Raw genomic sequence first — 13,475 nt, forward strand, 5'->3', positions numbered from 1 at the left:
CTTCATCAGGACTGGCAAGGAAGGGAAAAGAAGTCAGAATAAGAAGGTGGGGGAAGGGAGGAAGAATTACAGGTGACAGATGATAGGTGAAACTGGGAGAAGGGGAAGGGATGAAGTAAAGAGTTAGGAAGTTGGTGGAAGAGATAAAGGGTTGGAGAAGGTGGAATCTGATAGGAGAGGACAGAAGGCCATGGAAGAAAGGGGAGGGGGAGGAGCATCAGAGGGAGGTGATGGGCAGGTAAGAAGAGAAAGTGTGAGAAGGGAATAGGAATGGGGAATGGTGAAGAGGAGGATGGAAGTTCAAGAAATTAATGTTCATGCCATTAATGGAGGATACCAAGATGGAATATAAGGTGTTGATCTTCCAACCTGAGTGTGGCCTCATCATGGCAGTAGAGGAGGCCATAGACTGACATGTCGGAATGGGAATGGGAAGTAGAATTGAAATGGGTGGCCACTGGGAAATTCTACCTTTTGTGGTGGACAGAGCATAGGTGCTTGGCGAAGTGGTCTCCCAATCTACATCGAGTCTCACCGATATACAGGAGGCCGCACCGGGAGCACCGGATACAGTAGATGACCCCAACAGACTCTCAGGTGAAGTGTCGCCTCACCTGGAAAGATTTTTGGGGCCCTGAATGGTAGTGAGGGAGGAGGTGTAGGGGCAGATGTGGCACTTGTTCTGCTTGCAAGGATAAGTGTCAAGAGGGAGATCGGAGGGGAGGGATAAATGGACAAGGGAGTCACGTAGGGAGCGATCCCCGTGGAAAGCGGAAAGTTGGAGGGAGGGAAAGATGTGCTTGGTGGTGGGACAGGTAAAGCCTCTGCCTACAACATTAGTGCCCAATTTGGTTCTTGATCTGGAGGCCACAGGTATGTGGACAGAGACTTGAGTATGGTAAGGACCTTTGTTGAGAAGCCTTAATGCTCATTACTGTTTACCTTTTCCATTATAGAATTACATGATCCCATTAAAGGCTGTCCTGAACCCCCAGGAAATGGAAGCTATCTTCATTAATCTGGAGGTATGTGTCTCCAGCCTGTGCCAGTTGTGAGAAGAAACGAGGGATCTCATTTACCATGTTTGAAAGAGAACTCTGCTGAGGGGAAGGGTATCCATGTCACTTAGGGTTCTTTTGTTGGGACTTAGGGTATATATGCTGCTTTGGTGGATGGGACGATTGAGGGAGGTGGTTGTGATGGGGATTGGGATATGTGTGCTCTGCTAGGGTGTTTCCTGGTGAATGCTGGGATAAGTCAGGAGGGTGAATGCTGAGGATCAAAACATGAGCTTTGGGACAATGCAGGAAGTCGAAGAACTTCTCCAGTAGGAGTCCTACTCTCCACTGTCAAATCGCAAGTTATGTTTACTTAACAATTGAATCTTAAAATTTTAATGGGACACACATGTAAGGATTCAAAAACAAAATGAAGCGTTGGGCTGAATCCTGGTAGTTGTGAGTGGCACCATTTCTGTTCAGATATTGAAATGGAAAGAAGTCTCAGACCGGGGCATGCACATTGAAAGTCCAGGACTTGCAGTCCCCATGGAGTCCGATCTCAGAGCCCTGTGTTGCCCAATGTTATATTGGGGAATTACTTCTGAGATGTACGACAGCCTGGTTCTGTATCTGAGAGCTAATGAATGCAGGGAAGGAAATTAGGAAGCAAATGGGAAGGTAAGTTTAGTTTACTGGTTTTAATGGTTTATATGTGCTTTTATGTGTTTTTAGTTAACTTTATTTTCATATTTTTTCAGTTTTTATGGTTTTAAATGTTTGTGAATGTTATTGTGATTTTAAAATCTCTAAAGCCCATGAAGACTTTGAGAGAAGAGAGAACTCCACACCAGCTCATGCCTTTGCCAAATCCTGCCAGAGGCATTCTGGACATGGCACTACTGCACCTCATTAATTAAGGAGAGCATCAAGAGGTTCTTCATCCTCAAAGGTGCTCAGAAAGCAAATTTGAAAGATGGAGTTGTGTCAACTCCACATAAACTTGCATGATCTTCTCCTGCCATAGGAGGCAGAGGACGTGAGGGAGGAAGTCTGAAAGGTGAAGACCAGCAAGCATCACTCTTTTCATCGAGATCCCCCAAGATCAGCTTCTATTCCAGAATTCACTCCTTGGAGCAGGATGGGGTGTGCTTGCACTTCTTCCAAAACGTTCATCAGGGAGCTCAGCGATGCAATTAGTCAATGTGAGGAGAACTAGAACAGAATCAGAATCAGGTTTATTATCACTGGCATGTGTCATGAAATTTGTTAACTTAGCTGCAGCAGTTCAACGCAATACGTGATATAGAAGAGGAAAAATATATATATAAGTAAATCAATTACAGTATACGTATATTGAGTAGATTAAAAATCATGCAAAAACAGAAATAATATATATTAAAAAAGTGAGGTAGTTCACTGTCCATTTAGGAATCGGATGGCAGAGGGGAAGAAGCTGTTCCTGAATCGCTGAGTGTCTGCCTTCAGGTTTCTGTACCTCCCACCTGATGGTAACAGTGAGAAAAGGGCATGCTGTGGGTGCTGGGGGTCCTTCATAATGGACGCTGCCTTTCTGAGACACCGCTCCTCGAAGATATCCTGGGTACTTTGTAGGCTAGTGCCCAAGATGGAGCTGACTAGATTTACAACCCTCTGCAGCTTCTTTCAGTCCTGTGCAGTAGCCTCTCCATACCAGACAGTGATGCAGCCTGTCAGAATGCTCTCCACAATATATCTATAGAAGTTTTTGAGTGTTTTTGTTGACATGCCAAATCTCTTCAAACTCCTAATGAAGTATAGTCGCTGTCTTGCCTTCTTTATAACTGCATCGATATGTTGGGACCTTGTTAGATCCTCAGAGATCTTGACACCCAGGAACTTGAAACGACTTACTCTGTCCACTGTGAGGATTGGAATGTGTTCCTTTGTCTTACCCTTCCTGAAGACCACAATCAGCTCTTTCGTCTTACTGACATTGAGCGCAAGTTTGTTGCTGTGACTAGTTGGCATATCTCGCTCCTGTACGCCCTCTCGTCTCCATCTGAGATTCTACCAACAATGGTTGTATCGTCAGCAAATTTATTGGTGGTATTTGAGCTATGCCTAGCCACACTGTCATGGGTATATAGAGAGTAGAGCACTGGGCTCAGCACACACCCCTGAGGTGCACCAGTGTTGATTATCAGTGAGGAGGATATGTTATCACCAATCCGCACAGATTGGATTAGAGTGAACAGATGCCCACTGCTTGGTGTGGGCCAAAGGATTTGTTTCCACCCTGAGTAATTCTCGGATTGAGTTTGAAGAAATCAGATGGCAGAAGATGTGTGAAGCATAATCTCTCACCTGGACGGCTTAGAACAGAGGGCTTTTTTTCTGTGCTTTCCATTCTGTTATGTTCACCACCCAATTGGCAATCAATTTGCTGTGTCCCTTTTGAGTGACACTTTTAGGTGGTACTGATCTTTGACCAGTGTTGGTTACATGTTTTGAGCTTGTCATTTATTAATGTTTGTATATTTGTCTTCTTATATTTGTATATTACTACTATAATGTCAGGAAAAGGTCGGCATCAAGTTATTGACAGAGTAATGCAAAACTTTCCATCAGCACCCAGAACGCTACATCATTGGATGTTTATGGTGTCATGGTATGTTCTCAATATGTTCTGGTTTTTGGTCTTTTTGTCCATGACTAGTGTCTGTGGGAGAGTTGGACCCTCCACAGTGTGGTTTATGTCTGCTGGCAATTGCTTGCTTAGCAATATTATTTCTGCCTCCATTTCAGGAATTAATCCGTGTGCATTACAGTCTACTGAGAGCCATCGATCTGGCTGCGATCTCGGGAGGCTACACACTCTATAAAGTCTTTCTGGATTTCAAAGAGCGGTAAGATTTCTGAATCCGGGATTTCTCAATGGACGTTCAGTCTCTATCTGCCTTTACCTGTCATTTTTATTGTGTCACCCTATGCCTTTAGTGTGTGTGTGTTACAGTATCTGTTTATGTGCCCATGTATAGTTTAAAGTAAATTTATCATCAGTGTACATACAGTACATGTCACCATATACTGCCCTGAGATTCACAGTAGAACAAAGAAGTACAATAGAGTCAATGAAAAACTACACACAAAGACTGACAAACAGCGAATGTGCAAACAAAGTACAAACTGTGCCAATAAAAAGAGAAAATAATTAATAATACCGAAAACATAAGTTGTAGAATCCTTGAAAGTGTATGTTGTGAAATCATTTCATATTTGAGGTGAATGAGGGTGTCCATGCTGGCTCTGATAGTTGAAGGGGAATAACCGTTCCTGAACCTGGTGATGTGGGACCTGAAGCTCCTATACGGTGAGAAGAGAGCGTGACCTGTATGGTGGGGGTCCTCGATGATGGATGCTACTTGATGATGGCAGTGCTCCTTGTGCTCAATGGTGGGAGGGCTTTGCCTGTGATTGCAAGTGTGTCTTTGTCACTGCTACTGTAAAACCCTACTGCTGGAACTATTACAGTAGTGCCTCCCTGCTGTCGACACCCTGGTTGCTGTCTGGTTCTTCTCCCTGTGTCTGCTGGTGATTCCTCCAGGTGCTGTGGTTTTCCACTGTATCCCAAAGATATGCGGGTTGGAAGGAAAATTCATCACAATAAGTTGGCCCCAGTATATGGATGAGAAGCAGAACTGGGGGAGGTTGATAAGCATATGCAGTTTATTTAAAAAAATGAAATTAATGTAGAATAAATATAAACTGGTGATTGATAGTTGGTCATTGAGTCATAGAGTACAGCACAGCAGCAGGCCGTTCGGCCTATCTGGTCTATACTGAACCATTTCAGCTCTGCTCCCATTCACCTGCACTGGGACCATAGCCCTCCATACCCCTGCCATCCATGTACGTACTCAAACTTCTCTTAAACGTTGAAATCAAGCTCGCATGCGCCAATTTGTGCTGGCAGCTTGTTCCCCGCTCTCACGACCCTATGACTGAAGAAGTTTCCCCTTAAACTTTTCACCTTTGATCCTTAACCCATGACCTGGCTGTCGTCCCACCCAACCAAGGTGGAAAAAGCCTGCTTGCGTTTACCCTGTCTATACCTCTCATAATTTTGTATTCAAACATCCTTGCAAGTTTTCTTTGTACTCTTTCAACCTTATTTACATCTTTCCTGCAGGTAGGTGACCAAGGCCGCAGACAATACTCCAAAGGAGGCCTCACTAACATCTTAAAGGGCAGTGCAGTAGCGCAGTGGTTAGCACAATGCTTTACTGTACCGGTGATCTGGGTTCAGTTCCTGCCACTGCCTGTAAGAAGTTTGCATGTTCTCACCGTGACCGTATAGGCTTCCTTCGGGTGCTCCAGTTCCCTCCAGCAGTCCAAAGATGTACCAGTTGGTGGGTCAATGGGTCATTGTAAATTGCCCCGTCATTAGGCTAGGATTAAATTGCTGAGACGCAGCTTGAAGGGTCAGAAGGGTCTATTCTACACTGTACATCAATAAATAAGTTATACAACTTCAAGGTGTGGACTCTTTGTTTGTCAAAGTCCTGTTCCCACTTTCTGTCTCTGTATGATTCTAAAATAGATCTGTGTGTGGTTATTGAACACTGTGTCACTGGTGCCACACCGTCTTTTTGTCTATGTCACTGTGCAATTGAAACTTAGTCACACTGACATCCTTTCTCTCATATCTTATAGGTCTGTCTCTATCGATGTTCATAACTCTGATCAATTTGTTTACCCTGTCCCTTTCGATATATGGATTAATTCTACGGCATAGAGCTTCGTGCCAGTTTTAGCTTAGTGAAATGTTTGTATGTAAAATAAACTGGTCAAGTGAGAAGTGGTTAAAAATGTGGTGTCTTTCCTTAATTATTTATGCTCCTCCTGATATTCAGGAAGACCATTTCATAGATTGAATTTGTAACTGCTCAGCAGGTCGTTATTTAATGAAAGTTTCCTGGCTTTGTTGACTGTGAGGCTTTCACTGCTAATTATTTTCATGCAGTCTCACACTTGCCTGCAATTAGCAAGTGCCAAATTGGATTTAATTCCAAAATGTGTGCAGGAAAGTTTTCTGTAATTGCTGCTCTTTCTGGAATATTAATCACCTGCCATTATTGCAACTTTTCAGCAATGTGTTGCCAGAGATTTAGCTATGCAATTAAAGAATCCTACTTCCTTCTCCCATAAATCACCCACAGCACTGTGCCAACCAAACTCGGAAGCAGCTGTCTCCACTGTCACCATGGGAGAGAACTGATTACGGGATCATCCTGGGATTTCTAATTACTTCTTGAGACAAACTTCACTTTTATCACAAGCTGTGTGAATCCAGACAGCAGACCAACACCACTTGACTTGGCTTCTCCTACCACATTGTCAGCCAGTTTCTCTTCCATTCTTGTGTGAAACTTCTCACCCCACGAGTCCTCAATCCCTCTGCCACTGCTTCATCTGACAACTCTACCCCTTATAGCCCCTCCTATTATATTTGACCTCTTCTCACCCAATCTCACCAAAGTCCATCCACCTTCCCCAACCTATGCTAGCACCCATCCCCTTTGCCCCACCATGTCTCAGTTCATTCTCCATACTAACACACACAAAATGCTGGAGGAATTTAGCAATCCAGGCAGCATCTATAGAGGGGAATAAACAGTCAACATTTTGGGCCGAGACTCCTCATCTGAACATTGATTTCTGTTGGAGGGTCTCGGCCTGAAACATTGACTGTTTGTTCCACTCCACAGATGCTGCCTGACTTGCTGGGCTCCTCCAGCATTTTGTGTGTGTTGCTCAAGATTTCCAGCATCTGCAGAATCTCCACAGCACCCGATCCTTCTATCCCACACACGTCAGCTCTTTCCCCATTCCCATATCTATCTAAATCTTAATCCTCTCCACACCTGATATGACAACTGTTCCAGACCCCGTCTGATAATCCTTGTTGCCATACTTTATTGTGGCTCTCCACACTCTCTGACCTCCTCGTCCCACCCTGTACCCTTCTGTATCCTTGGCCTGCAGCTCACGCCAGCAGCTTCTGCACTGCATCCAATCTCCTCACTGCCCACTGCAATCCACTCTCCCCCAAATTCTAGTCCAGAGGGTTAAGTATTGATCATTGGCAGAAGTCCCTTGTCCTTCTTGGACTAGCCCATGTATCAAGGGTACCTTGTCTCTGCTCTAGTTCTGTGGGTTCTGAAGTGGCGGATGGGGCCAGTGTAAAACTAGCGGACTCTGCCACAGGTCTGGACAGGGTGAGAGGACGGGCGCTTAGTTTGGGAAGAGGTACACTCCTGCCACTTCTGCGTGCTTCCAAGGAAAGAATGTAAGGTGCAGGAGCAAACCAGCGGGCTCAGGAGCCCCTTTGCCATTCAGTCAGATCAAGGATAATACAGCCATGGCCTCGGCATCATTTTCCTGCTCTCTCTCCTAACTCTTTTAGTTGAAATGTCCATCAAAGGACCTGGGGTTCTTTGTGTTACTCCAAATTCTGCTCCTCTGTTTTGAAGGATCATGGGCTGAGGATTCTCTTAGTATGTGAACCTTTATGAGGATGCATTGAGAACATTCTTGAATCATTTCCTCTCTGCTCCAGATAACCTGTTGTCACTGACGAAGCTCGTAGGAGAGTGCCTGACTTGGGAGTCTGGTGCTGAGAGTGGTCTGCCCATCTGAGCTGATATTCAGGGTCTGAGAGAGGATCTTGATGCTGTTTCAGTTGAGTTGTAGAAACTGCTCTGAGATGTAAGAGTTCGGCATGGACTAGAAGGGCCGAGATGGCCTGTTTCGGTGCTGTAATTGTTATATGGTTATATGTCTACCATGGTCGACCAGCGATGAGGAGCATGCAGTAGGGCAGGGATGACCACTGCCTGCCAGACCTTGAACATTCTGCCTGATTTGAGATTGAGACAGATATATTTTATTCTGCTGGGATAGACACGAAGGATCAAATGATTCAATCATCATCATCGTTGTGTGCTGTGTTGTATGACAGGCGATCATGGTGACTGTAATTGTTCTTGACAAATTTTTCTACAGAAGTGGTTTGCCATTGCCTCCTTCTGAACAACACTCTTCAGAGACTGTTTGCCTGGTGGTGGTGGTCGTCGCAAAACAAGGACTTGTGCTATGCGCCAACTGCTCGTACAGCCATCCGCCACCTGCTCCCATGGGTCCATGTGACCCTGATTGGGGGTGGGGGAGGAGGGATCTAAGCAGGTGCTATGCCTGCAAGCTAGCGGAGGGAAGGAGCGCCTTACATCTCCTTTGGTAGAGATACGCCTCAACCTGGGCCACACCAAGTGATTCAATAGCTTCTCTTTAATGGCAGTGGAATCATGTTTGGAACCATGTAATAATTTCAGGAGCTCTGCTTTGCTCAGTTGTCAATGACAGCAAAACTACATTTACACTGCATCTTCAACATTTTGGAACAATTTAGGCATGTCACAAAGCAAGTTTGAACCAAATATTTGTGCTAAACTGCAGAGAGTTTAGAGAAATAATCAAAACTTAATAAGCTAGGTTAGTGTTTGAGGCAGAGAGAGGTGAGAACTTTTTGCAGGTTCTAGGGATTGCTGACGGCATGGTCAATGCTGATAAAATTATTGAATTCAGGTGTGATTGAAAAGCCAGAATCGAAGGAAGGCAGATATCTAATGGTTAGGAGTTGATGACAGAGAAAGAGGTGACACCTTGGTCGGATTTGGAAATATTTAAACTGAGGTGTTCTTAAACTGGAAAGCAGCTAATTGGCAAGCGCAGGGTATCCTGTTTTCACTAGTGTTGACTGACCTCAGTATCTGCAGCATTCTCTTTTTCAATTTCAGGTTTCCCGCATCTGCAGGCACTGTAGACATAGGAATCCTGATGCAGGGTTTCAGCTTGAAACTTCAACACCTCCTTTTCCCCCCACAGACGCTGCTGAGGTCATCCAGCAGATTTTTGTTTCTGGTTTTTGAGTAGAAGTGTGCTTGGTGCAAATGATCTCGGATTTGCTGAGCGGAGAGCAAGGAGCTCAGCCAGAAATGTTTTGAACGTCACCTCATTACAGAAAACATGCGGATTCTATAGAGAGAGGGCAGAGGAGATTTACAAGGATGTTGCCTGGATTGGAGAGTGTGCCTTATGAGAATAGGTTGAGTGAACTTGGCTTTTCCTCCTTGGAGCGACGGAGGATGAGAGGTGATCTGATAGAGGTGTATAAGATGATGAGAGGCATTGATCAGGTGGATAGCCAGAGGCTTTATCGCAGGGCTGAATTGACTAACATGAGGGGGCATAGTTTTAAGGTGTTTGGAAGTAGGTACAAAGGGGATGTCAGAGGTAGGTTTTTCACACAGAGAGTGGTGGGTGCATAGAATGCACTGCCAGCAACAATGGTAGAGGTGGATACAATAGGACCTTTTAAGAGACACTTAGATAGGTACATGGAGCTTAGAAAAATAAAGGGCTACATGGTAGGGAAATTCTAGGCAGTTTCTAGAGTAGGTTACATGGTCGGCACGACATTGTGGGCCCAAGGGCCTGGAATGTGCTGTAGATTTCTATGTTCCTCTGCGTGATTAAGACCAGAAGAAGAAAAGGCAGTCTGTTTCAATGGCAATGGAAATGACCAAAAATTGCCAACAGCCTGGTTTCCAGCAGTCGCATGAGAGAGGAGTGGAGTGGAGCTGGTGGCCAGGAAACAAAGCAAAGATGATCACTGCAATTTGAATAAATAGTTCTGGGAAATCTCTGCTCACTCTGCATTAGACATTGGGCATTTAGAAGAGGGGTCATGAGATATTTTGGTAGTGCTGACAGTTACCGGTGAAACTGAAAGTGATGCTATGGAGGGTGTAGCTGGGAGCAAAAAATCTGTCCCTGGGGGGAAACAGGTGGTAATGGTGAGGGAGTGGGAAGCAAAGCTAACCCTTCTGGCTGTGTTGGGATAGGGTAAGAATGGAGCCAGGCTGGATCACTGCCAGGGAGTGAATGTAGAGATGACCAGGTTAACTGTGTCAAATTGTCAAACACGTATGAATCAAAACAGAGGTAGATTCACACGGATCTATTCAGAAATTATAACTTTTTTTTGGCTTCGATAAGAACTGTGTCCACAACACAGGGAGAAACCTGATTTGAATGATTCAAAGGAGGAGAAATTTTGAGAAGCCACAAAGTATTCAAGAATTTTGTAAAAGAAAGTGAGAGTGAAAATAGTAAAGCTCAGGTATAAAATGGAAAACTGATCTGACCAATTGTTACCCTGCCCTGACAAGAACTAATATTTTTTCTTCCATATTCAGCCTGATCTGACTGTTGTTTAAAAGCCCCAGACAAGTTATGGATCTGTTTGAGGATGAAGCATCATATAGCCAAGATAAGAGGATGTTGGCATGAGGGGATTAATGTCTGAGGAATTGCATCCTTTGATGCAATCATCCATTGCCAAGGTCAGGATCTGAGTTTGGATGGTCAGCACCGGTCTAGGAGCTGATGTTTCCTGAAGGAATGACTTGACTTTAAACTCCCTACTTAGTTTTAGCACGTGAATCCAATGCCACAATAAATCAAAAAACATTAGAAAATCTGCAGATGCTGGAAATGTGAGCAACACACACAAAATGCTGGAGGAACTCAGCAGGCCAGGCAGCATCTAGGACAAGAGTACAGTCAACATTTCCAGTCGAAACCCTTCATCAGTCCTGCCAAAGGGTTTTGGCCCAGAACGTCGGCTGCTCTTTTTCTAGATGCTGCCTGGCCTGCTGAGTTCCTCAGGCATTTTGTGTGTGTTGCCACAGTAAATCAGGTGCTGTGGTAGTTGTTATAACCCCTTCATAATCGGTCTCTTCCGTAAACCAAGCAGAATCAAGTATTCTGCTCAGATTGAGGGGTATAAGAGAAGCAAGTGATCTGAACAATGAACCAATTCACTCTTTTGATGAGCAGATGTACCAACAGGAGAGAGCAGCCACGAGCACTGATTGTTCTCTGAGCCCAGGGGTGATTCTGATGTATGCACAGTGAAGCCTCAAGATTCTGCACATGTTCAGTACAGAACTACCCTGAATGGTCTACACCCATTAGAGTCTACCACATTTTGCTGAAGACTGCCTCACGTGTACCGGCTCAGGTGAAATATAAATTTAGAGCCTCAGTGTTGAAATCTTAAATACAGTTGGAACCAGCAAAGAGGTTAAGCTGAGAAGTGTGTGACCCTGTCTTTGCCTATAAAGCAGCACTCTAATTACTGGCCTGGGATTATTAATCAGACAAGAAAACCATTTTTTCGAGCTCAGTGAACAGATACCTACACAGTCTGGTATGCCTTTTAGCACTGCATACAAAAAGCTGATCTGTATTAACTCTCTCAGTTCTGCAGTCAGAACACTCATAACCCCCACATTTTAAAAAGATATTAACTGGGACTGCGAGGTATCGTGCTGGGAACCAGAATGACATCCCTGCCCTCCCTGCTGGTGCTCCTGCAGCCGTAAATCAGCCTTGGCTTGGTGTTGGACTGACTGACTTGTATGGTGTAAGTTGCTCACCGCAGAGGTATGGAGTTTGTGGCTTCACCCTGGTTAGCACTGTGAGCGTGGGCGTTGCTGGGGACAGGCAGCATCTGCTCCATGTGCTGGCTGTCAAGATAAAATTGACCCTCTCATCACCTCCTGTCGCTTCTGATGGAAGGTGCAGCCTCCTCAGCCCAATTAGCTCGATGAGAGTGACTACTCTTGATCTTATTAACACTGAGAAGCCTCTGGGCCAGGGTTAGCATGGCAGCCAAATGAAGCAAGAAGGAGATAGCTCCTCCTGCCTTGCCCTTTACCATTCCAAATCTTTCTCTCATCTTCCCGTTGTTTGTGTCTATACTTATAGGCTATTGATATATGGCAAGTACTGCAGCCAAATGGAGACTTCACAAAAGACCTTGGACCAACTCATGGCATCTCGGGAAGAAATAAGAAACAAGATTGAAGTAAGTAAAGGCACCAATAACGATTGTTAGTATGACTTGTACTGGATGTTGGAGCTGGGGGAGCTGAGGTGACACGAGTAGGACAAGTTGGATAAGAGGAATCAGTGAGAGGTGGAATGCGAGGGGCTGAGTCTGGATTGAAAGCAGGTGCTGTGGGGGGGGATATGAAGGAAATTGTGAGGGTAGGATCATGGAGGATATAAGGACAGAAAAATGGAGACGGCAGAAGGAGAGGAGATGGATCGTTTGTGGATTTGAGGAGATGGATAATTTGTGGAATTGAGGAGATGGATGGTTTGTGGAATGTGAGTAGATGGAGATGGATGGTTTGTGGATTTGAGGAGATGGATGGTTTGTGGATTTGAGGAGATGGATGGTTTGTGGAATGTGAGGAGATGGATCATTTGTGGATTTGAGGAGATGGATGGTTTGCGGATTTGAGGAGATGGATGGTTTGTGGATTTGAGGAGATGGATGGTTTGTGGAATGTGAGGAGATGGATGGTTTGTGGAATGTGAGGAGATGGATGGTTTGTGGATTTGAGGAGATGGATGGTTTGTGGATTTGAGGAGATGGATGGTTTGTGGATTTGAGGAGATGGATCTGTGGATTTGAGGAGATGGATCATTTGTGGAATGTGAGGAGATGGATCGTTTGTGGATTTCAGGAGATGGATGGTTTGTGGAATGTGAGGAGATGGATCGTTTCTGGATTTGAGGAGATGGATGGTTTGTGGATTTGAGGAGATGGATGGTTTGTGGATTTGAGGAGATGGATGGTTTGTGGATTTGAGGAGATGGATTGTTTGTGGAATGTGAGGAGATGGATGGTTTGTGGATTTGAGGAGATGGATGGTTTGTGGATTTGAGATGGATGGTTTGTGGATTTGAGGAGATGGATGGTTTGTTTGTGGAATGTGAGGAGATGGATGGTTTGTGGAATGTGAGGAGATGGATCATTTGTGGATTTGAGGAGATGGATGGTTTGTGGATTTGAGGAGATGGATGGTTTGTGGATTTGAGGAGATGGATGGTTTGTGGATTTGAGGAGATGGATGGTTTGTGGAATGTGAGGAGATGGATGGTTTGTGGAATGTGAGGAGATGGATCATTTGTGGATTTGAGGAGATGGATGGTTTGTGGAATGTGAGGAGATGGATCGTTTGTGGATTTCAGGAGATGGATCGTTTGTGGACTGTGAGGAGACAGATCATTTGTTGATTTGAGGAGATGGATCTTCCTTCTTGAAGAGCGGAATGACACTTGCAATTTTCCAGTCTTCTGGAGCCATTCCAGAACCTAATGATTCTTGAATTATCATTACTAATGCCTCCATAGTCTCTTCAGCGACCTCTTTCAAAACCTTGGGGTGTAGACTATCTGGTCCAGCTGACTTATTTAACTTCAGACCTTTCAGTTTCCCAAGTACCTTCTCTCTTGTAATGGCAACCTCACACACTTCTGACTCCTAACACTCTGGAACTTCAGCACACTGCTGGTGAA

General features: G+C 44.7%; 1 protein-coding gene across 2 annotated transcripts in view; it reads left to right on the plus strand.

Annotated features, from left to right (window-relative positions):
* vav2 (vav 2 guanine nucleotide exchange factor) overlaps nucleotides 1-13,475 on the plus strand; it is a 213,427-nt gene that overhangs the window by 148,493 nt on the left and 51,459 nt on the right. For both annotated transcript variants that reach the window (XM_072240493.1, XM_072240492.1), the window contains exons 7-9: nucleotides 957-1,025; nucleotides 3,786-3,886; nucleotides 11,874-11,973. In XM_072240493.1, coding sequence (XP_072096594.1) covers nucleotides 957-1,025; nucleotides 3,786-3,886; nucleotides 11,874-11,973 — 270 coding nt within the window. The remainder of the gene's footprint in view (nucleotides 1-956; nucleotides 1,026-3,785; nucleotides 3,887-11,873; nucleotides 11,974-13,475) is intronic.

The sequence above is a fragment of the Mobula birostris genome, chromosome 22 (assembly GCF_030028105.1).
Source record: "Mobula birostris isolate sMobBir1 chromosome 22, sMobBir1.hap1, whole genome shotgun sequence".
Classification (NCBI taxonomy): Eukaryota; Metazoa; Chordata; class Chondrichthyes; order Myliobatiformes; family Myliobatidae; genus Mobula; species Mobula birostris.